The following is a 20,981-nucleotide window of genomic DNA, read 5'->3' on the forward strand; positions in this document are numbered from 1 at the left end:
TGAGCGGGTATAGACTGAATACATACTGTACTGTACATATACTCATAACATACTTTGAAATAACATAATTTGATAGTTATTCAAAGGACTTTGTAGTAACATTGGAATATTATGTAATCAAGTATACTTTTTTCGATTGATGTACTGTGAACAACTGGGCATAGATTAGTAGAGCGTCGCCGGTGGTCACACACTCCCCACCTGAATGGCGTAATCCCTAATATTTTGGTGGATGCGCTCGGGTAAGTAGGCACCTTGGAGATGAATGCGCTTCCCTCGCTTTTCCATGGAAGCAAGCGGGACTTGATTTCTTGGTTGGGGGTGTACATAAACTAGATATATTTCACCTGCTATGCGAGTGCGAGTCCCACCGCCCTACGTCAACCTTCCCAGGACTTGACAGTGTCTAAACTCCGCACCCGACTAGATCAGTTTTGTACTGTGACCATGCTTCCCCTTCCATCCAGCTTTTCGTGTCGATCATGATAGAATCCTCCGCTCCGCTACCCCTCTTCCAATTCTTTTGGTGGAGCGCGCAGTGATTCAATGCGACCGGTCAGCCAGTTTACCAACCCAAACATCCACCTGATTTTCCCGATCGGCTTGGAGAGTGGGTCAAAGGCCGTCGCATTTGTCTGTGCATAAGTAGAAAGTAAATAGACTAGCAGTAGTAGACTACTAGATATCTCACACCCATTGCATTTATTTTTGTCTCCGCAAATAACTCCCGCTGCCAAGGAGGACTCATGCAATCTAGTCTTCAATAGACCCTGTTCCTTCTTCATCGGTCAGTAGCAACTCCGTACTTAAAGCCACACCATCAATCATCTGGTAATCCAGTTAATTTCTCCTTTCTTCTGAAGCACATGACCGTACTCATATCAACCTATACTTTTTTTCCTTTCTTTTTTCTTCTTTTCTTTTCTTTCCCTTGGCATCATATAAGACGATGTTCCTTATCCAGAAATACACCTTTGAAATGTTGTGGACAAAAAAAAAAAAGATGTCCAATTCTTGTGGAGATAGAGGCAAATAGATGCGAGCACTAGAGAAGAAGGCAGCCAATGAGAGTAGAAAAAGAAAGTGAAGAAAGTGGTGAAGGAAGAAGAGAAGGAAGATAGTATACTAACTCATATCCTCAAACCTACAATTGATAAGAAGTAGTAGTATATTCAGTCAAAACACTGTCCTCTCATGTTCTGAAATGAACTTGTACAAGACTTAAAACGACAAAACAATGGCTTGGGAATGCTAGGCCGCCCACTGCGTGGCGGTACATTCTGCTTTATATGGACAAGTATAATCACGGCCAACCTCCGATATCAAAGTTAAGTAAAAATTACTAGCAAATATCTACCGCAGTTGGTACAAAGGAAGGCCATATCTATGCCTAAACTACCATGGCAGCAACCGAGGTCCATGTCCCAAGGGATATAGAGTATATCGACTGTATTGACCTTGAGAAGCGGAAACGTTCCGGCTGCGGAATCTTCTCGGTTGCTTCCACTCCTCCCTTGACCCCCAGCCCCAGGTTTTTGGACACCGGAACCTGGGGTAGAATTAAGTTAGCTACCAATGTCCCTCACTTCCTGGTGACGGAAATGTTCCTTCCTGTGAGAGGGGAGGGATGGCGACTCCGGGACGTATCACACGTGCACCAAGGCACATGATGCTGCGTTATATTCAGTCGACTTGCCCAGCCTCAGCTTAACATCTTCGTTACCTACTTGGCTACTATATCAAGAAGCAAAATCACAGTTCGTCAATCATGGCCATCGCCGCAGTTCTTTCATTCCTACAGCAAAGCATTCTCGAATCTCCGTTGCAGTCATTGGCCGCAACCGCCTTCATTGTCCCAATAGTCTATATTATCATCAACGAATTTATTCGAGCTTCCGCCCGAGTACCTGGTCTCAAAGGCCCCCGTGGTCTTCCTCTGATCGGAAACCTTGCTCAAATCCGAAAAAATGCCGCCGAACAATATCGCATATGGTCTAAAACGCACGGGCCCGTTTATCAAATCCAGCTGGGAAATATCCCAGTTGTTGTCGTGAATTCGGCGGCGGCGGCAAAGGTTCTTTTTGGACACAATGCACAAGCTCTGAGTTCAAGACCGGAATTCTATACTTTCCACAAGGTAAGCTCCAGCCAGCATGTTTCCCTAGGCTTTCTCTATTGTTGCCTCCATTTCTTTCCTTTGTCAGTGGATTATAGCTCACAATCATGCATCAGATTGTATCAAATACTGCTGGCACGACAATCGGGACTTCCCCATATAGTGAGTCACTTAAGAGACGCAGAAAAGGTGCCGCTTCAGCCCTCAATCGTCCTTCTGTAGAATCATACATCTCGCACCTAGATGTCGAGTCCAGATCTTTCGTGGATGAGCTCTACAGGTATGGCAATGGTGGCGAAAAACCAGTGGATCCTATGCCAATGATCCAGCGTCTAAGCTTGAGTTTGTCCTTGACTCTCAATTGGGGCGTACGTGTGGCCTCTCAAGAAGAAGACCTATTTGCCGAGATCACCCACGTCGAGGAAGAGATCAGCAAGTTCAGAAGCACCACTGGCAACCTACAGGACTACATTCCTCTTTTACGACTGAACCCCTTCAATAGCAACTCAAAAGTTGCCAAAGAAATGAGGGATCGACGTGATCGGTATCTCACCGCTCTAAACCGAGACTTGGATGACCGCATGGAGAAAGGCATTCATAAACCATGCATCCAGGCAAACGTTATTCTCGACAAAGAGGCAAAACTGAACTCCGAAGAGCTCATATCAATCAGCTTGACCATGCTTTCTGGAGGTCTCGACACAGTCACGACCCTTGTGGCTTGGAGTATTGGCCTTCTTTCCCAGCGGCCTGATATCCAGGAGAAGGCCGCAAACGCGATACAAGATATGTATGGGCATGACCAGCCCTTGTGCGACCCCATGGATGATCAGAAATGTGCCTACGTTGCAGCCCTGGTTAGAGAATGCCTAAGGTACAGCTTGAGAACTGGACCCCAAGCTCAGAGTTTCGGTACGCTAAGTGGTTATATACAGGTATTTTACAGTCCTTCGTCTGGCGCTTCCCCGGACTTCGATTAGAGACGTGGTGTACAATGGAATAGTGATCCCTAAGGGCACAGTATTCTTCTTGAACTCCTGGGCCTGCAACATGGGTAAGTTGTCGCTCGATGAAAGATCGTAATACCTTGCAATTATCGGCTAATGCATCATCACGTAGACCCCGAAGTCTGGAGCGACCCCGAGGAGTTCCGGCCAGAAAGATGGCTCGAGCAACCAGACGCTCCTCTTTTCACCTATGGCATGGGCTATCGCATGTGCGCTGGCTCACTACTCGCGAACCGTGAACTTTATCTTGTCTTCATGCGCACACTAAATGGTTTCCGAATCGAGCCACTTAGTGAGACTGACTGGCATCCTGTTCGGGGCAATTCAGACCCTACAAGTCTCGTGGCAATCCCCAAAAAGTATAAGGTTCGATTCGTTCCAAGAGATGAGAAAGCACTCGCTACAGCACTGGGCCGGTAATTGGCAAATCTGATTCATGGTCTGTATTGGGAGAGTGAAGCGAAGAACTGATGTTGTGTATGATCTTTATACTGGACGGGAGCTGGGTATAGTAATTAGCTTGTGCCTCTGAACCTCGGTACACTACGAAGGGGAGAATGCTCACCTCAGTGGAGATGCTAGGAACATCAGTCGGGCTTGATTATTCTATAGCGATCCCCTATGTCCGGGCATTTTCTTCAAACCCTCCGAATTGTTGACCATGTAGGATTGTAGCTTAGCAATACTCCTGTTGGAGTTATCGCAGATTATGCTTGGTGTTGTCGCCATACGCATGCGATGACAGCTTACGATGGTTGCAATTGAAGGACATAAAACCGGGCTTCTGCTCCGATCTGCCGCGGATCGGCACCTTGATGCTATTGTATGACTTTCCATTTCTGGTCCCACTTACTTTCCATCACTGTCTCCCCTATGTACTTTCCTCCTCTGGCCCATCCCACCCCTTGCCCGTCACTGCTTATTCCCTCTCTCACTACCTTCCCTTCCTTTCAATGCCTGACTGATTTCTGTGCTTCCTCACGCCGAATGCCACACTGCAGGCTTATTTGGGTATGCATGTTGCCCAGGAAGACCTGATGGTATAATTAATGCTGGGTATATAGCTCTCGTAATAAAAAAAGATATGACAATCAATGAACGGTTCTCTTGGGAATGGGAGGTGATACTGGATTAGGCTGTTGAAGTGCGAGGGGTCCGTGGGTTTTGTCCACAATAGCCACCAATGCTTCGATACAATGGTGCCCATGGAGAATAGATCTCGGGAATAGATGTCTATGAGGGCTGTAATCATACGGCGCTAAGATGCGAAACGTCTTTTCAAGTCACGGACGTGGTCGAAGCTGCATGCATAATCCCGTAACTCGTTTTTGAATTGACTTGCTACCACGAAGGACCGTGATGAGCTGCTCTTGACCGACGACAGTGATGTCTGCGAAGAAGATGGCGATAGTACCCTTTTGGGGTATTGGGAACCAGGTGATCCCGCTGGCGCCGTTCCCATTGTTGCGAGGGATCCGGTCACAGAACGCCCAGCTTGGCTGGGGGCCCTAGTTGGTTGTGGACACACGATCGCATGAGGTGCTGTTGCCTCCTTCGAGACGGCGTCCAGCTCAGCCAGCCTGCAGGCTTGGGAGCAATATGGTTCCCCTAGGGTCTGACGGTCACAAGCAAGGCAGAAGTCAAGCGACCATTCAGTTGCCATATTGACCGGTCCTCACAAAGAGGCCACAGAAGGGGATGGCGTTGGGGACAAGGTGGAAGAACTTTGTATATATGGGCTGTGGAGTAACTCAAAACAGGACTAGGGACTGTTGTCCCGATGACATGTCACCAAATATGGGGTAATCGAATGCGCTTCGAATAGTGATATTTGAGGGTTGCTAGTCGGCCTCTTGTTCCGTGAATGAGAATGGTTACTACTGCCGATAATGCTTTTTCTTTTTGGTTAGCATTGAGTGACTTCCTGTTTGAGTGGGGGGAGAGCGTGAGAAGAGCTAGCAGATGTGATGGAAAATCGGTGTGGAAGTTCATTATATATGAAAAGGTTAAGGCCATCACACCATAATAATCCACTTCGGTCTCATTCTTGCGAAACAGGAGGGTCACGCAAGGCCACCCCACTAGCAAAGGGACCTACCCAAGGATATGAGGGTAGATCAAAGCCGGTGGATCCAGATCTATGTCAGATGACAACCGATGAGATATGTGAGGTGAATGGAAGGGTTATTGTTGTGATGGAATGGGAAGGGATACGGAACGGGTTCTTCATCCAGTGTGTTGTAGCATAGCCTCCAGGTCACCCAGTCCGCACAGGGCCAAGTCAGACGTAAAGAACGGGGAACTATTTGGGGGGGTACTGGCTTTTACATATTAGTATATTATATATATCTATATGGGTAGCCAAATGCCCCAAAGACGCCAGTGACATGCACACAGCCCCTTTAGGGGAAAGAGGGGGGAGCATGGCCCAATCTCCAGGAGGCACGGCGTTGTAGGGTTTACGGGTAGATTGTCGATACTAGTTCTCTACCCAAAACTTATCCCCAATAGAGCATACCTATGATGTATATGATAAATGGTATCTCTTGAAAGTCTCTGGTATATCGTAAAATGCTAACTAGTATGTGCCACTCACCACTGTACCACAATGTAAATCATTGTAAGCAAGTTACTATATTAACTTGACTACCGCTGCTGCTGCTGCTGCTGCTGCTGTTACTGTTACCGTAACAAGGTAAGTATTAAGTATTTATCGACTCTCGAGGTACCCGGTACGATACCTATTATAATTATTATGATCATTATCATGTTTAAGGCAGGCCAAGTGGAGTAAAAAGAGGGGGTGACCGGTGGCTAACCTTTTGCCCCATCCCTTCCTAGTTGCAGTAGTCTATTGCCTACCTTGGCCTAGTTGGCTTTTACCTGCACGGCTGCTGGTGGCCCCAGCGCATTCTAATTCGAGCACCTGCTGTAGTCACTGGTCAATCTACACCAAACGGCACTTATGGTTGGACCATCGGATAATACATTCCTTCAGGTCACTGTGGTGGTGGTCATGCTCACAACGTCAGCAGCTCCTCCCACTATTATCCTTGCTGTACAGTAACTGACTAGTATTGCTCCGTGATGGTACTCAGTGGTTATGGGAAGATATTATATCACTCGTATATACATACACCCATAGGATCTTGCTGGGATTGTCACCAGCAATGAGCCGGCCTGTAAACGGTAGGCTACATGAGATATGTATGCCGACAGAGGGTGTATTGGCGTGGCAGCAGGGAGTCAAATCCATACAATTGCAGACACAACATCATTTCTTGCCTTCTCCGCCCTACCCGCCCATTGCGTACAGGGTCTCTGCACATGGCAGCAGCAGGCGTCGAACCTACTTGGTTTATTTAAGACCACCCCGTAGTTTGCCCGTGTGAGAAGGAGCTGGAATGTCCTGCGACGCAACCTCTTGGTCACCCCCTTTCCCCCGACCCCAGCCAACACGATGTCTTTCGATCACATCGCAAATTTAAAGGGTACATCAGATGGCATGGCAATGCTAAGTATGAAAGTGTCGTATTCATTTTATCAGTCCTGACCTATTTGAATCATCCAAGCAGCAAGTGTATCGATTGATATCCTATTGTTAAGCTGTGTCGTAATATTAGCCAGGGTATAGAGTTTGCCTCTTCTACGGGGGCCTGAGAATCTTGTATACTGATGACCAGGGACTGTGTACCCTGGAGCCAGGCGATGGATAGATACAATTAAGACACCAATAGCAACTTCTATCTAATGGTTCTTAAGCCCCAATGGATGTGTAGGAACACACGTGTGGGCTTGGTGTCATTGAAGCATTATTCCAGTGCCTTCGTGCAAAATTTCATCGAGTGTTGAGGACTCATGAGGGCGTGTGTATGCGTCTATTACTATACATGGAGAGTCACATTCCCATTGCCGATTGATTAACGAGAAGGAAATAAAAAAAAAAAATGGCAAAAATGGAGCTGCGGGGAATCGAACCCCGGACCTCTCCCATGCTAAGGGAATATTATACCACTAAACCACAGCCCCATATTGGTTGTTTGTGGAATATATCTAAGAACTGAATTCTCTTGTTTGATTTTATGTGTACTCAACGATGCGTTGAGTGAGATGTTCGGGCTAAAGCAGGTACTGTGGGGTTGTGCTGCGGGTTCTGTTTTAGTCGGTGCTTTGGCCCTCCGGAGGACATTCAAAATATGCAGGTGTCACGAAGGATTGGAGCTGGACAGATTCTTAAAGCTCTCATCGATGTGTAGGACTCTTGCCACGGGCGACCATTGCTTTATTGCAGGCTCGAGAAAAACACGATGGCAGTCCCTTGTCTGCGATTACCAAGTGGGTCTACCAGCTTCCCAGCGTGTGAACAGCAACACCTGGTACTTGTGTTTATTCCTCTGCTAGGTGGCACCTTGTCATGATATCTGGAAATGGGGTAGTGTGGTCTAGGGATTTCTTCTTGCTCGGGCGTTTTTCTCGGTACCATGGAATACTTTTCTCCCATTTAAAGGGGACGGGCAGTATGATATGGTAACTCGTATCGTCCACTGTTGACACACGTAGTATATATATATATATACCTACGATGAACTTGCCAATACGTTATCGCCGACCAAACACCAATTTGATGTCACCCAAACCAACATCCCCAGAACCCGCCCAAGTGCGCGTCAGGAGTAGACGACCCAGTTACAGCAAACAAGCCAACCGCACGGCCATTTAATGGAAAGCCCGGACCTCAAGCCCAGGAGCTTGGGACGCGTATCATGTATAGATTCATCTAGGCAGACCCACTAGGTAGAGGTCCTCAAAGAGAGGCACCAGACCCTATCATACACATAACACTGCCAGCCAGAACTAGGTGGTGTGAATGTATAAAGGAAGTTAATAAGGTAGTTCTTGATTCCTAACGGTTAATTGCTTGAATACCCAACTGGCCACTCCCCGGAAACAATAGGAAACCGTGGCAGGAGACTGTACCATAAGACATCACCCGGTTTATCACATAAGCGACTAGGTAGTTGATGGGTGTTACTGATTGCAACCGAGACCATCCACGTGTCTGGGGTTGGGCTAAGGTTTGGAAGAATATTCATAGATATCAGTGATCTACCGCGATGCGTACAGATTGGTGGACTATATAGCATTTGGTTTGACAAAGTACACTATAAAGGGGTTGTGGTTTAGTGGTATAATATTCCCTTAGCATGGGAGAGGTCCGGGGTTCGATTCCCCGCAACTCCATTTTTTGGTGTTTTTGATTATATTTTTTGGTGTTCCGTATTAATGTGGTATACGTGTTGAATGATATATGCACTGAGCATGTATATGAAATTATGGATAGATAAGATACAGCCCACCTAAGGTGATAATGATGTCTTGCGATTATAATAATTGCGGCATGCGTAACTTTCTGCAGCAGAATGAAATACCTCATATAACTAAAAAACAAGCTGAGTATGTATAAGATGGGGCTGTGGTTTAGTGGTATAATATTCCCTTAGCATGGGAGAGGTCCGGGGTTCGATTCCCCGCAGCTCCATTTTTTGCTTTAATTTCTTCTTTTCTTTTCTTTTCCCCCCCACTCTTAGAGTGCACTGGAATCCGTATCCAAACTGCAAAGTACAATGACTTAGTCCAACAGCTGCAGGAAACCACCATTGTAATATGTTATTCCATCATAACCACGCGCGGTCAAGTTCGGTGAGTAGGTATAATTCGAAGGATATAAGAGGAAGTCAACGGGATTCCCAAGACCAAAACCTCCAAAATGAAATTGATGTTGTTTGCCTTCGCACACTTTTAATGAACAAACCCGTATCATGCCAGATGTAAGCTAAACATGACAACGGTCTCTACGGTAGGCCCACGGAGAGATGAAACGGACTTGTCCTCTACCGAGACCAGATGGATGACTCCTTTCTATTAAATCGAGATCGACAACGCATGCGCGATTCCCAGCAAACTACTGGGCGTTGATGTAAGTAGCCCACTGGAAGCCATATTTGGCGCCAGACTGATAGACAAAGCCCTTCTAATTCCCTGGATCGTAACCCGTGCTTAACCTATCCGTCAAGGAGAGAGCCCCTGCCTGTCACTCAGAAGAGGAAACAGTCACGGCGGAAATATTAACTGGCATGGAGTATGCGAGAAAGATATCCGTATCATCCCTTGATATGCGGGCTATCCCCAACTGTCCACTGACAGATTAGACCTGACGGACAACTGCCCCCTTAAGGCAATAAACCTATCCTCAGGCACTCTTCTCCTACGCGATATTCCGGCAGCCCCAGGAGAGGCTCATTTTGCAACCAGAAAGCAACCACCTTTCCCATATCCTGCGCCAGATGCTCGCTACGACAAACAACTGGAACTTTCTGCATCCAATACCGTCGCTTCAGACAATGCCAGAGATGACCAAGAACATCCACGACGTCCAGCGCGTAGTTTGTGATTCCATGTAGGCGGCATCCCGGCCTCCTTGTAACTGATATTCCTGTGGACCCCGTTGCTGTACTCGACCATGCAAATAACGGCTCACCTGCTAAGCCAATGAGAGTCTGACCCCGTCCACAGGCACTGGGTCACCTGCCAAAGGACGTCTGTGGATGCATATTATGCATGTCCCGAGCCAAGAGCCAATATATTGTACACAGTGATTCACTGGCTAGGAGGCTCTTCCTGCTTTGAAACGGGTATCCGTACCAGAGTAGCAGGCATAGGTGAGCCATTCGGTAGTCTTTTGGTAGTTGAATCTGGCGTGTGTTCCATCAATGGGTTCAAGTTCGCGGCTTTCGCTTTTTATTTGATCAGCATCGTTTGAGAGCAAATCTACAACAGAGAGCAAACTTACTCGAGGCCATGCTGATGGCCCGCAGTACATTATCCCAGTTTGCAAGGACACACGCGACAGCTACAGCCAACACGAGAGTCAATCAGGTCATACTCCACCATGATATTCGAATTGACAAACCTTCTGTGCCATCCTTGAGGGTCCCCAGCTTGTCCTGTAAAGCCTGCATCTGCGAAGCCAGCGCTGCACTCATATCACGGAGCTGCCTCAGATTGTCTAGTTCAGCCCTTTTTGCTGCAATGCGGGATGCTAGGACCGAAGACTGTTGCTGTGAGATTGTTGTAGATTGTTGGTTTGGCTGACGAAACGAGGATGTGGCCGAGGATCCGGGAGGGAGCATGGAAGCAGTACGAGACATGTATGCCATGATGTAGAAGATTTGATGCTACTGGCCGCGGTTTGTAGATGTCTGACCCTCTTTGAAGTCAATAGAGGCGGGGTATATTGACGGATAGTGAATAGTGAAAGACGCAGGCTGCACAGACCGCACGCTAGTTGGTAAGACTGCAGTTGTGGCTTGTAGATATAGTGAAGAGCTGTATTACACGAGAATGTCGGTTTTTAAAGGGAGCTGCGGCTAGATGATAAACTGAAAGGTAATATGTGAATGATTCATTGCGGCTAGCTTCTATCATTATTATGATGCACCATTTGAGCGGTCGCAGACCGACAGCAATCACACTAGTCCCGATAAGGGCATTTGTCAACAACCAACCCGCGTTTGTCAACTATCACGGGGCCACATCCACCCACTCTTGTTTACTCACCGGTTGATTCGGATAAGGAGGCAAGATACTATCTACAATACAGGATAAGTGTGGATGTTGGCTGCCTTTGCTACTTCTGATATACATGGTCTCTGGGCGATTGACTGCCTAAAGGAATCGACCGCAGTCTTGCCTCCTTATGCCGGGTATGGCTCGCTTAAATGAATCGTCAGCTCCAACAGAGCACATGGAGGCCTGTAAGCACCGCAACCCCTCCCCGCTGGGAATTTACTGAAGCTGACTCTAGCGCCACATCAGTAAAACGACGGTTTGTGCGACAGAATCGTGAGATCGCCCGAGTAAACTCGATACAGTCCCTCCGCATTCGCAGCCTGGAATCTGAAGTCTCTCATCTCCTCTCAGAAAATGTCTCGCTTCGGGAGCAAGTAATAAGCCTTAGCCAGGAGGTAGAGAGATTTGAGGCTGTCCGGCTACTCCAGCATGGTGTTTACGACATCAAGACGAGACTAGACAGCAAGTTGGCGGAGCTGAACAACCTGGTGGCTGACCTTGGCGCACTTCCGCGCACGTTCTACAGCAAATGTGCAGAGAATCCTCGAGATTCAAGCCAACATCGGGCACTGCCGGATTGGAAACCGAAGGCTGCTGATGATGAGCTCAATCATGGGAAAGACGAAGATGGAAGGCTTCCTGTCATCCTGGAAGACAAATATTACCCCAGAAGAACATTAGAGTATGGAAACGAAACCCCGAGCCTTGGATCTTCAATGCTTACTATGAACAGGCCGCAAGAGCTGCAAGATATCCGATATAATACTGCCGATAATCTGCGATCTCCTACTCCGGAAGAACCTGTAGTCACGCAGCCAGACACAGCGGACGACAGCTCCTCTACGAATGATACTTCCGATATCATGAATGCGCAGCAGGCACCAAGACACGACGAGTACATATCGAACGAGGACGAGGCAGTTTTGCCACCAACTCTTGAAACCAGGAAAAGAAAAAGGCCCAACTTAGCATCAAAGCAAATGGAAAGTCCTAGCATGGATCACGGGGCAACCTCGAAACGAAACATCCCTGGGGCTATCTTTGGCCCAGGAGCCAAGCGCAAAATTTCGGTGCATCACGAAGACACAATAGAATCGTTATCGAGAAAATCCGACGTTCCACGGACAAGCATGCAGTCACCTTCACCGGTGGGCAACAACGAGCAGTCGCTGTCTTCAGAGGCTGATGATAGCCCATCGAGAGGGAAGGCATCGCTTTTGACAGAAGAGGCAATGAGTCACAGGTTGGCAAAACGGAAAGCATTGGAGCATAGTATGTGCTGTGCCATGCCACCGCAATACTGAGATTTGATCAGCTAATGATGATGTAGGAAGCACGAACATGAATGTGACCAGCCCAACGAAAGCACATACTACAATGGTGCAAGAGAAGCACCAGAAGGGCACATTATCCTCCGTTCGTGAAAAGGATGGGCAAGTTGGGTTGTCCCAAACACCCCCCGAAAAGAGCACGGATCCCGAGCAGTCGAGGCAAGAGTTGACGCCTGGACAGTGTCGAATCTATCAGTCCACAGATGAAGAGAGATTTAACGAAAATCCCATGGGTAAATCCGAGCCCAACACGCAGTCGTCGACGCTACTAGAAACTGAGAGCGGACCAAGGAATATGCCTGAGGTGTCCGGCCCAACAAGGCCTTCCAGGCGTCAGAGAGCCATTGTGAGCTATGCGGAGCCAAATTTACGAGACAAGATGAGGCGACCTACGAAGGAATTGATAGCAGCAGTTGGCGATCACCCAAGACGAAGCTCTAGCTCTCTCAATGCACGGCTGGATTCGAACGAGGATGAGGACCTGCGCAAGAATGGGCGATCGAATGGTCGAAGACCGCGAAACTCGGATTCTTCAGGCAAAGAACCTAGATTATCGACGACAGAGGCAGCAGCAGATTCATCCACCCAGCAAATGAACTCGGTATCTCAGAGGAAACGGAAGACTTCTCCGGCAAGCAAGTGCGATATGGCACCTGAAGGCATTTGCGAGTCTACAGGGGCATATCCCCATCACTGGGCGGCTGGGAGTAGTAAAGTCGATGAAGTAATGGCCGAAGATGGCAATTGTCAGACGCAGCCGTCGCAGATGGTTGGTAATGATATTGCGAGGAACGTCCCCCCTATTGGGTGCAAGGCCAGACCTGCTACAGCTCGGAATTCTAGACGGCATTCCTCGCAGCCCGAGTCATCCAGAAAAGGTGAACTTCAACCAGCAAACAACGGCCATATAGGCATAGACAGCCAAGATGACTCTCCATCAGAGGCCCGTGCAGGTAATTCATACTCGACCAGATCTCTTGAAGAATTCGTCAGACCGAGCCTTCCTACACAGCAACCAGAAGCGAGTACTGGAGCAGACTTGTCTACTTCGAGGCTGGCCGAATCAGGGCGGACTAAGCGCGGGCAACGTGCCGCGGCTGCTATGGCTAGAAGAAAAAGCATGATGCTGTGAAATATACTTCATAGTTGTTGATAAACGGAGTCTACAATCGGCTCACCCTTTATAATCACAGCATTACCACTTCTTTCATTGTCCCCCCATCCATTCATTCCCTTTATTCGCTTTCTAGTACTGTACAGATTCCAGCAAGCCTTCTGAACTCAGTCTGATGTCCTGCACCATCTTCAACCACCCAGTAATATTTACGTTTATTGTATAGATAACCTCTTGAAAAATCATGCTAGAAGAAGTACTATGAGACATCCGTGCTATCCAAGGACGCTCAGGGGACAGGTAAGAAAAGGCTAACCTTGATAGTCAGTGTGGGTTTCCATTTGTACGATACTGAGAATGCAGATTTGATGGGGCGTATCAATTGATGTCGTTATCGCATTGCATGTGATTAAGATAAATCCTCTTATGGCATATAACAAACACTATTGTGGGAGACCTTAACTGCTGGATACTGAGGATGAATCACAGCATTGGTCTGCGAAAGATCTCGAATATTTTAACGGCCCTTTGTAGTCTTTGGCATTTTCTCATAGGCATTTGGGCTTGGTTTTCGTTTCGTTTTCCTCGTTCGGTGACTTGATCGGCAGGTTCTTCCTTCTCTGTTCGATGGAGGCCTCTGACCAGAAGAAGCATAGTCTTCTCCCTGCCCTGTAGGCGGGCGGTGTCCCGTCCTTCTATGGCAGGCCGCTTCGCCGTCGCTATCTGTGTCCGAATTAGAAGTACTGGAGTCCGAGGATTCGGACTCGGAGCTACTATCGCCAATAGGTCGGCTTTTGTGATAGATGCAGCACACTGCCATATGTGAGCACAGACTCGGACAATCCACTGGCTAGGGAAGGATTACCTTTGGAACTCTTTTTTCCCATTCCTTCGTTATCTATGACATCTTCACTCCAGCGTATACGTCGGGAGGTGCCCTCATTCATTTCGGGCCGGTTAGCAGCAGGCTCATCTGCTGCTCTTAACCTCAGTGTTGCTGGACCTGGAATAGCTGACGAAGTGTTGGTATGCTCCTCTGTCAATTCCAGTTGAGAACTACTTGCTGGCTCAGACGGTATTTGGCGAGTCCGAGACATGGTCATAAACTTCAATATTGGCGCAACTCCGGAGACGGAGAGGCGTCCTGATGCTGTTATGGGACAAAGTTTATTATCGTCGGGGCTATAATGTCTCTTGGACCATTAGAGCGTTCAGATAAATGGGGTTTGCTTCTGACGGAGATGCATCACAGCAAGAAGCCGGCCGCACACCGCCTTTTCGCTTCTGGTACGCGCTCAACTATACTGATAGACGTTGGGGTTTACTTGCACAACAAGTATTCATGTGTAGAATAATGAATGCTTGTTCTTTGTTCTGGATTATACTAGACTACTCCTTAAGTAGAATGACCTCTTTGTAGTTGAATGGCCACCTCCGAGAGAATATATCTATGTTCCATTACTTCATGCTCCCTTTTGGAATTTCTACGACCTTGTCACCGCAGCGCCTGGCTACCTCTTTTCTTTTCTTTTCTTTCTTTCTTTTCTTTTTTTTTTATTCCGTTGGGTGGAAAGCTTCAAATATGTTGTCACTGCAAATTGATTGTTGAGGGAAGGCACGAAGGAAAGAGCGGAGGAATATCGCGCTGCGCTCTGGAAGCACCAAGACTGACTTTACATGAGGACCATATGATGAAAGAAACCCAATACGCACTGATAATTTCTTGTTCGTTAAATGGCAATTAGTTCAAACTTAGAGTCCATAACATGACCAGCCATCAAACCAGTCACTTGCCGATAAAGACCTGGGATCATTGCCATGCGCTGTGGTATCGGCAGTTGATAGCGCAACTTCGGAACGCAGTTCCTTGTCCAGTCATAGCTCATCCTCTTGATCCATTTCGGATGGCTTCAAAAGACCACCTACCCTCATTGCTCGGTCTCGTTCAGCGGCTTTAGCATCCCGCAAGGCTTGCTCCCTTTCTTCCGCATACAAGTCTGCGTTATCACCGGAGAACTCCTTCAGTGATATCAAGAAATCACGCAGGTGCGTCTTGAACTTGTTAAAGTCGTCATTGAATGCAAACAAGCCAACAACAAATTGTTTGATTTGGATTCTGGGAAAATATTAGCCAATCATTCGGTTTCCTTCGGCCCATATGCTCCTCATGATCGGGTAGAACATACTCCTGGAGATTCTTGAAAGCATTTTGTAGGAGATTCGCGACATATTCCTGCAAGAAATCCTTGTTGGATGTCCCTAAGGGTGCCTGCTCAGGAGAATAAATCGGGTTTTGCACTTTGCCAGACTCAATGAAGTAGAACATGCGCGACAATAGCATGGCCTGTGATTTGAACCCTGTTATAATAGACATTAGCACACTTCTGTCTACAGGAACAAGGACTACATACCGGCTTTATGATCACTGTCTGTCAGGACAAAGAACACATCCTGCAAGATAGGAATGTAAAACTGTTGGAAGAAAATATTTGAGGTCTGAGCATCAGTGTCGGCCATGTTGTTCATGAGCTCAAGGCACATTGTGAGACCTGTATTCTCGACTTCACGATTGTCGTGTTTGCTGGCCCACATGCAAGAGTCGATGACAAACTTGAATTGCGTAGCATCGAGCTTGAGCAATGCCGGGAAACAGTACAAGTTGATAGCTTGAATCAACTTGAAGAACTGAACACGGTGCTCTGGATAGTCATGGAAGTCTTTGTTGATCATTCCTAGTGTGCATTCAAAGACGCTCTCCATTATCAAGGGGACTTTGTCTTCCATCAGATTCTGGATAGCACATGTCAGCTTCATATCAATCCTGCAAGGCTTCAATGTCATCTAGTAGGGCTGGCTTACGTGTAACTTGTGAATAATCGTTGTCATGACGTTCAAGACCTCCGCCTCGCGCGCGTCAGGGACATTGCGATTGTAGTCGACGAGAACGGCCTCCAGGAGCGGAGGGACCATGTTTGCATTTACCATTTCCAGGTCGTCGGCTTTCTGCACATAGGTGTCGATGAGCTTCAGTATTTCCTTCTTGATCGTCCTTAGACCCCGGACTTTCGGGGTCTTCGTTGCAATGTTGCCTATATAATGGTCAGAAAGCCCTAACAAGTGACATGCTCGCTGCATAAGGGGTGAAGTGAAACGGGAATGACGAGAGGTAAGAGTGTGGCGGGGACAGAAGAAGACATCCTTACCATCATGCGCTACAGCGTCACTGATAAGCTGGCTGGAGGCACGGAACATATTGAGCATGTCATGATAAATCCGTCCAAGCTGGGAATAGAAGTAAGTGCCCACAGAGGAACATGCTGCGACATTCGTCTTCATAATATTTCCGATGATTTTTATCGTCTCGCCATCTTGAAGTATAGCGGGGTTCTGGTTTGCCTGCACTATGATGGCATCCCAGGCTGAGTTAGGCAGGGACATCAAATTTTCGATTAGTCGGTCTTGGAGGCCCTTTTGGCCTTGTGCCGAGATCATGTAGCCACAGGCTTCGTAAAAAGTGTGGACCTGCTGAGGAGAAAGATCACAAGTAATTTTCCTCATATTGCGAACAATTTCTTCAATGAATGGTTCGTTCTCCCCCGGTTGAAGCGCAACAAAATGCCGCCTGCATTTATTCGCAATCTTGATGAATGTATCGCAAGCCATGTCCTGAACACCTGGTTTGAGTTAGCTAATGACTTTCCATCTGCAGGGTACCAACACACCTTCATGAGTCTCATGCATGAACTCGAAGAGCTTGTTCACCACGGTCTTCAAGAATTTCCAGTGCGCTTTCAGGAATCTCGGATACTGTCCGACAATATACATGATATTACTGGCCACGACGGCTTTGTTGTCCTTTCCACGCTTCATTTCGGTAAGACCAAGGAGATCTTTGATGACGTTGACCAGGAATCGCTTCTCGGTCTCTTCATTCATGGCTCCGGAAATTGAACCAATGGCCCAGCAGAGAGTATTACAATTGGCCCAGGACCATTCGGACCCGTCAACCTGCTTGGCTAACTTTTCAATCATGATATTCTCTGTGTCGACGACATCCAGATGAGTCAGATAGACCAGGCATTCGCGTATCGTCTTGTAAAGTTGGATGGTGTCACTTTCCTTGACGAATTCGCGAACAATCTCGCCTTCGTCATTTTCAACAATCAAGACTTCCTCAGGACGCACCATCTTCTCAATCATGACTGTGCGAAGGCTTGATAAAACCTCCTCGTACTTGTGTTTCCGGAGAGGATAGTTGGCCAACGTGCTGGGATGCGGTGCACCTCCGTTCGACAGGCCGCTAACACCCATACTCACCAGAGGATTGATATCTGTGATTGGAAGCTGCTGCATCTCTTCGTACAGTTCTTGCACTAGTCTCGTCCAATATTCCAGGCAGATCTTGAAGACTTCCCTGTCGTCGATTTGACTGATACGAATGAGGTAGAAATGCGCGTGGGTGAGGTAGTCACGGTTGGGCAATTTTTCGATCAGCTTGATGAGTTAGCATGAACCTGATTGTTATGCCATGAGGACTCACATTCAGATGAGCGCTAAAAAAGCTAGAAAGAAACAGTGCCAAATTGAGAACGAACTCTTGGTCCCTCGAGTTGCTCTTAGCATAGGTCTGTTTCAAATCCATGGACAAGGGGATGATTCTTGAAACTGCAGTCAGCGTCTCTGTGAACATATGGACCAGCCTTTCATCGTAATTGTACGGGTTGCCGATCTGTAACCCGCCGATTTCAGTGAGGCACTTGAGTGTGACATTTCTGAACTCAGGAACATCCAGAAACCGCGTCAGCAGGGTGTTTATGATGGGAGTTTCGAAGATATATCCTAAAGGAATCCAGTTCAAGAAACGAAGCAGAGTCTCTAGCGTAGCTTTGACAAGACTTGGCTGGTTCGCCGTGTTCAAGACCTCGGAACATAGCTGGAAAATGGACGAGAACTCCTGCGTCATTGAGGTCTTCAAGTTTCTCGCTTTGACCGAAGTCATTTGATCCTGGGAAAAGTCAAACACTTCTTCGGATAGTAGACGAAGAATCGCCATGTTATTCTCGCAGATGGACAGGCTGGTATGGCAAGACGAGATGATTTCGTTGATAAAAGTTGGCCAGTTATGTGGCCACTCTTGTTTCAGGATGGAAACGAGAACCAGGTTGAGCTTATTAAGGAAGGCTCGCTCACTCCTTAGCTTGTCCTCCGATTTCGAGTTCTCGATGATGAAGTTGACAATAAAATTCCGAATACCTGAGGATGTTAGAATAGTTTGACAATCGAGGTTAGTTAAAGAAATCACCTAGGCATTGCTCCCTGGGTAAGACCTTCCATCGCGTCATAATCACATCGTCAAGGACCTGGAGAGCAAGATCTGATTCTATCAGCGCACGGCCGTCTGCAGCATAGAGTGAGGCATCGTCTCGCACATTTTGTCTGTGGGTATGTTGATTCTTGGAGAATATTTCCCACAATTAACCAAGCATCCGGATTTTGCTTGAACTGGTCGCCGGAAACAAGTCAGAGCTAGATGAATGATATGTGCTATGCAATTCGGTCACTCACCTCCGTCAGGGTCTGCTGAGCTTGCTTTTGCTGTGAGTCGCATACCAGGTCAGTTCACATCTTAATCATGAGGACACACATTGAAAGTCATAAGCGCCCAGCTCCTTGCGACATACCAGATCACCCTTGCCCTCATAGAAGGCCCGGACTGTGTTGTCCAACTCTTGTATGGAAACAGACATTCCGCCCCAGAAGTTGACAGTACTGTACGCTGCGCTCCTCGGCCTTCAATAGACGATTCAAGCAAGCGAGGTCTAGATGAAGACTCAGTAGGGTCTAGAGAAGGCCGTAGATACGAGACGGCGTAGCAAGAAAGAATAGGTTGGCAGAATATATGGCGGGGTAAGAGGCTTCCTTGGAGGGGTTCGTCGGAGGTAGGGTGAGCTTGGAGCAAACTCCTGCCTGAAGATGCAGCAGCCTTGGAGAAGCAGCTGGTAAAGTGGGGTACGGTGGCTGTAATTTATGATGAGAGTTCTGGCTTTGGGATATGGATATTTCTGGAAAAAAACAATGCGTACTACGGAGTACTGGCGGTGAGAACAGCGCGTCTCTCGGATTGTTGGCGCTATTCTATCGGGCCGGTGCGATGTATCTCCATTTAGCCTTAGTCATCAATTAGAGCTCTGACCTATAGCTAGTTAGTAACTTATAAGTAGATACAGTAAATAGTTAACTACCGGATTTGTAGTACTAGCTGTAGAATTAGATACCTAGACTATGGGGTACCTATTCCTTTCATTACTTAAGTTTACACAATGTAGTATACTTGTGGAGTGGTAATACCGATGTGGAGATTTTTGCATAGTATGTCGATTATGAAAGGTCTTCAGGCTTACTGTAGAATCGATCTAGGTATGTTGAGCTTGCTTATAGTAACCAGATCATTCTTTTCTGAGTTTACAGTTATGATGAGCCCGAATATGACATCCTGGGGGGGGTAGCTGCGCATATCATAGGCGTCCCAAAGATGGGCCTATAATATATTATATTGCTTCAAAGTCTATTTAAACATAGGGCTAGTTGGACTAGCAATAATGGATATGGAGAATTTTTTTTTCTTAGGATATGGCTTTCGTCTCCATATTGAGATGTGAGTGGATAAAAAAAGACACATGGTTTGTGCTAGGATACCAGTGACACCTAATCAACCCTTCAGTCACTTTATAGTAGATTACATAACTTAATACAGCCAGAAGCTGAGAATATCTGTCCATGTTACTTTTGGCAAATTTAGAACAGATGAAGTTTTTTGACATTGCTAATGATTGGTACTTGAGGTCATTAGGACACTGGTTTGCAAAGACGTACAAAGGACAGCTGGGATACAATTTACTTCAACGTGAATGAAATGATGTGCGTGGCTGATCATGTCACAATATAGGGCACATCACCCTTCATAAAAGAGGGAGGATGGGGGCTCCTACTAATACGAAGTATAATAAATTCCCATCATTCAAAGAGGGTAATACCCAATTGTTTACTGGTAAATCAAGATGTGGGTGAGATTTGCCAACTTCAGCTTTCCGGGACGATAGCACAGACTTTTTGGGGGGGGTGGGTGAGAAGAAGGGGGTTCCGCGGTAGGTAAGAGGGAAGAAAGACAGGTGCTGTGCCGTACTAACCGCAACCGCGTCCCTCCTGCGCCAATGGCGAATAATTGGCGGGAAAAGGCAGCGCTGGTAAGCGACCGAGCTATTGTGTAAGCGTGTTCCACACCCACCATTTCAGGCTGTCAACGCGCAGGTCGCTTCGACCCACCAGGAACCTTTTCCGCGGCCGCCGTGCCGCGCTTCCCTCGCGGGTAGAGCAGACGGCAGTGCAAAAGCCACCGAACCAAGGCGAGTCGATTCCCCCCTCCCAAAGGTGGCGTGTCGCCTGAGCGCGCCATCGCTCAAACTCATGCGTCTTTTAACTTCACGTCCAACCAACCAGAAGCTGCTTGCCGGGGTTGTGGTAGCCAACCATTTGCTTCGCGCCGCTCATGGCCGATCGCGCGCCAACTTCAATCCTGTCGAGTGCTCAGCGGCCAGCTGGCAGCCGCATCCTTCTGCCAGGATGTACGACACCCAATGAACGACTCCAACTCTACAGTGCATCCATCCCACTAAGGTACTGCTAGTACTTCGACTCCCCTGGTCGTTTACCTCTTTAACATTACTATTTTTCTTCCCGCCCCCCCTCCTTACGGCTGCTCGTCTTTCCTTTTTCTTTCCTGGGGT

General features: G+C 47.4%; 6 protein-coding genes and 3 non-coding genes across 9 annotated transcripts; 4 read left to right on the top strand and 5 right to left on the bottom strand.

Annotated features, from left to right (window-relative positions):
* Positions 1-1,768: 1,768 nt before the first annotated feature.
* AKAW2_30954S (uncharacterized protein) lies at positions 1,769-3,543 on the top strand (the record flags this gene model as incomplete). Its single annotated transcript, XM_041687525.1, has 4 exons — positions 1,769-2,137; positions 2,233-2,990; positions 3,052-3,170; positions 3,236-3,543. 4 exons carry the CDS (start codon positions 1,769-1,771, stop codon positions 3,541-3,543), a joined length of 1,554 nt encoding a protein of 517 aa, XP_041541401.1.
* Positions 3,544-4,381: 838 nt separating this feature from the next.
* AKAW2_30955A (uncharacterized protein) lies at positions 4,382-4,786 on the bottom strand (the record flags this gene model as incomplete). Its single annotated transcript, XM_041687526.1, has 1 exon — positions 4,382-4,786. The coding sequence occupies one exon, from the start codon at positions 4,784-4,786 to the stop codon at positions 4,382-4,384; it is 405 nt and encodes a 134-aa protein (XP_041541402.1).
* Positions 4,787-7,080: 2,294 nt separating this feature from the next.
* Positions 7,081-7,152, bottom strand: AKAW2_t30009A. The gene has a single exon. It is a non-coding gene; the product is annotated as a tRNA-Ala (tRNA).
* A 1,140-nt stretch (positions 7,153-8,292) lies between these two features.
* On the top strand, positions 8,293-8,364 carry AKAW2_t30010S. Its single transcript has one exon. It is a non-coding gene; the product is annotated as a tRNA-Ala (tRNA).
* Positions 8,365-8,590: 226 nt separating this feature from the next.
* Positions 8,591-8,662, top strand: AKAW2_t30011S. Its single transcript has one exon. It is a non-coding gene; the product is annotated as a tRNA-Ala (tRNA).
* Positions 8,663-9,780: 1,118 nt separating this feature from the next.
* On the bottom strand, positions 9,781-10,340 carry AKAW2_30956A (DASH complex subunit DAD2; the record flags this gene model as incomplete). Its single annotated transcript, XM_041687527.1, has 3 exons — positions 9,781-9,917; positions 9,974-10,033; positions 10,094-10,340. 3 exons carry the CDS (start codon positions 10,338-10,340, stop codon positions 9,781-9,783), a joined length of 444 nt encoding a protein of 147 aa, XP_041541403.1.
* A 454-nt stretch (positions 10,341-10,794) lies between these two features.
* AKAW2_30957S (shugoshin family protein) lies at positions 10,795-13,215 on the top strand (the record flags this gene model as incomplete). The annotated part of the gene is made up of 5 exons (XM_041687528.1): positions 10,795-10,796; positions 10,855-10,937; positions 10,999-11,434; positions 11,486-12,024; positions 12,083-13,215. Coding segments are annotated over 5 exons (2,193 nt in total).
* Positions 13,216-13,714: 499 nt separating this feature from the next.
* On the bottom strand, positions 13,715-14,300 carry YPI1 (PPP1R11/YPI1 family protein; the record flags this gene model as incomplete). The annotated part of the gene is made up of 2 exons (XM_041687529.1): positions 13,715-14,010; positions 14,063-14,300. 2 exons carry the CDS (start codon positions 14,298-14,300, stop codon positions 13,715-13,717), a joined length of 534 nt encoding a protein of 177 aa, XP_041541405.1.
* A 772-nt stretch (positions 14,301-15,072) lies between these two features.
* CRM1 (exportin CRM1) lies at positions 15,073-18,944 on the bottom strand (the record flags this gene model as incomplete). The annotated part of the gene is made up of 11 exons (XM_041687530.1): positions 15,073-15,313; positions 15,384-15,555; positions 15,609-15,987; positions 16,057-16,286; positions 16,401-16,871; positions 16,920-17,691; positions 17,738-18,450; positions 18,500-18,571; positions 18,627-18,699; positions 18,763-18,792; positions 18,879-18,944. 11 exons carry the CDS (start codon positions 18,942-18,944, stop codon positions 15,073-15,075), a joined length of 3,219 nt encoding a protein of 1,072 aa, XP_041541406.1.
* Positions 18,945-20,981: the final 2,037 nt, after the last annotated feature.

This window comes from Aspergillus luchuensis, chromosome 3 (assembly GCF_016861625.1).
Source record: "Aspergillus luchuensis IFO 4308 DNA, chromosome 3, nearly complete sequence".
Taxonomy (NCBI): domain Eukaryota; kingdom Fungi; phylum Ascomycota; class Eurotiomycetes; order Eurotiales; family Aspergillaceae; genus Aspergillus; species Aspergillus luchuensis.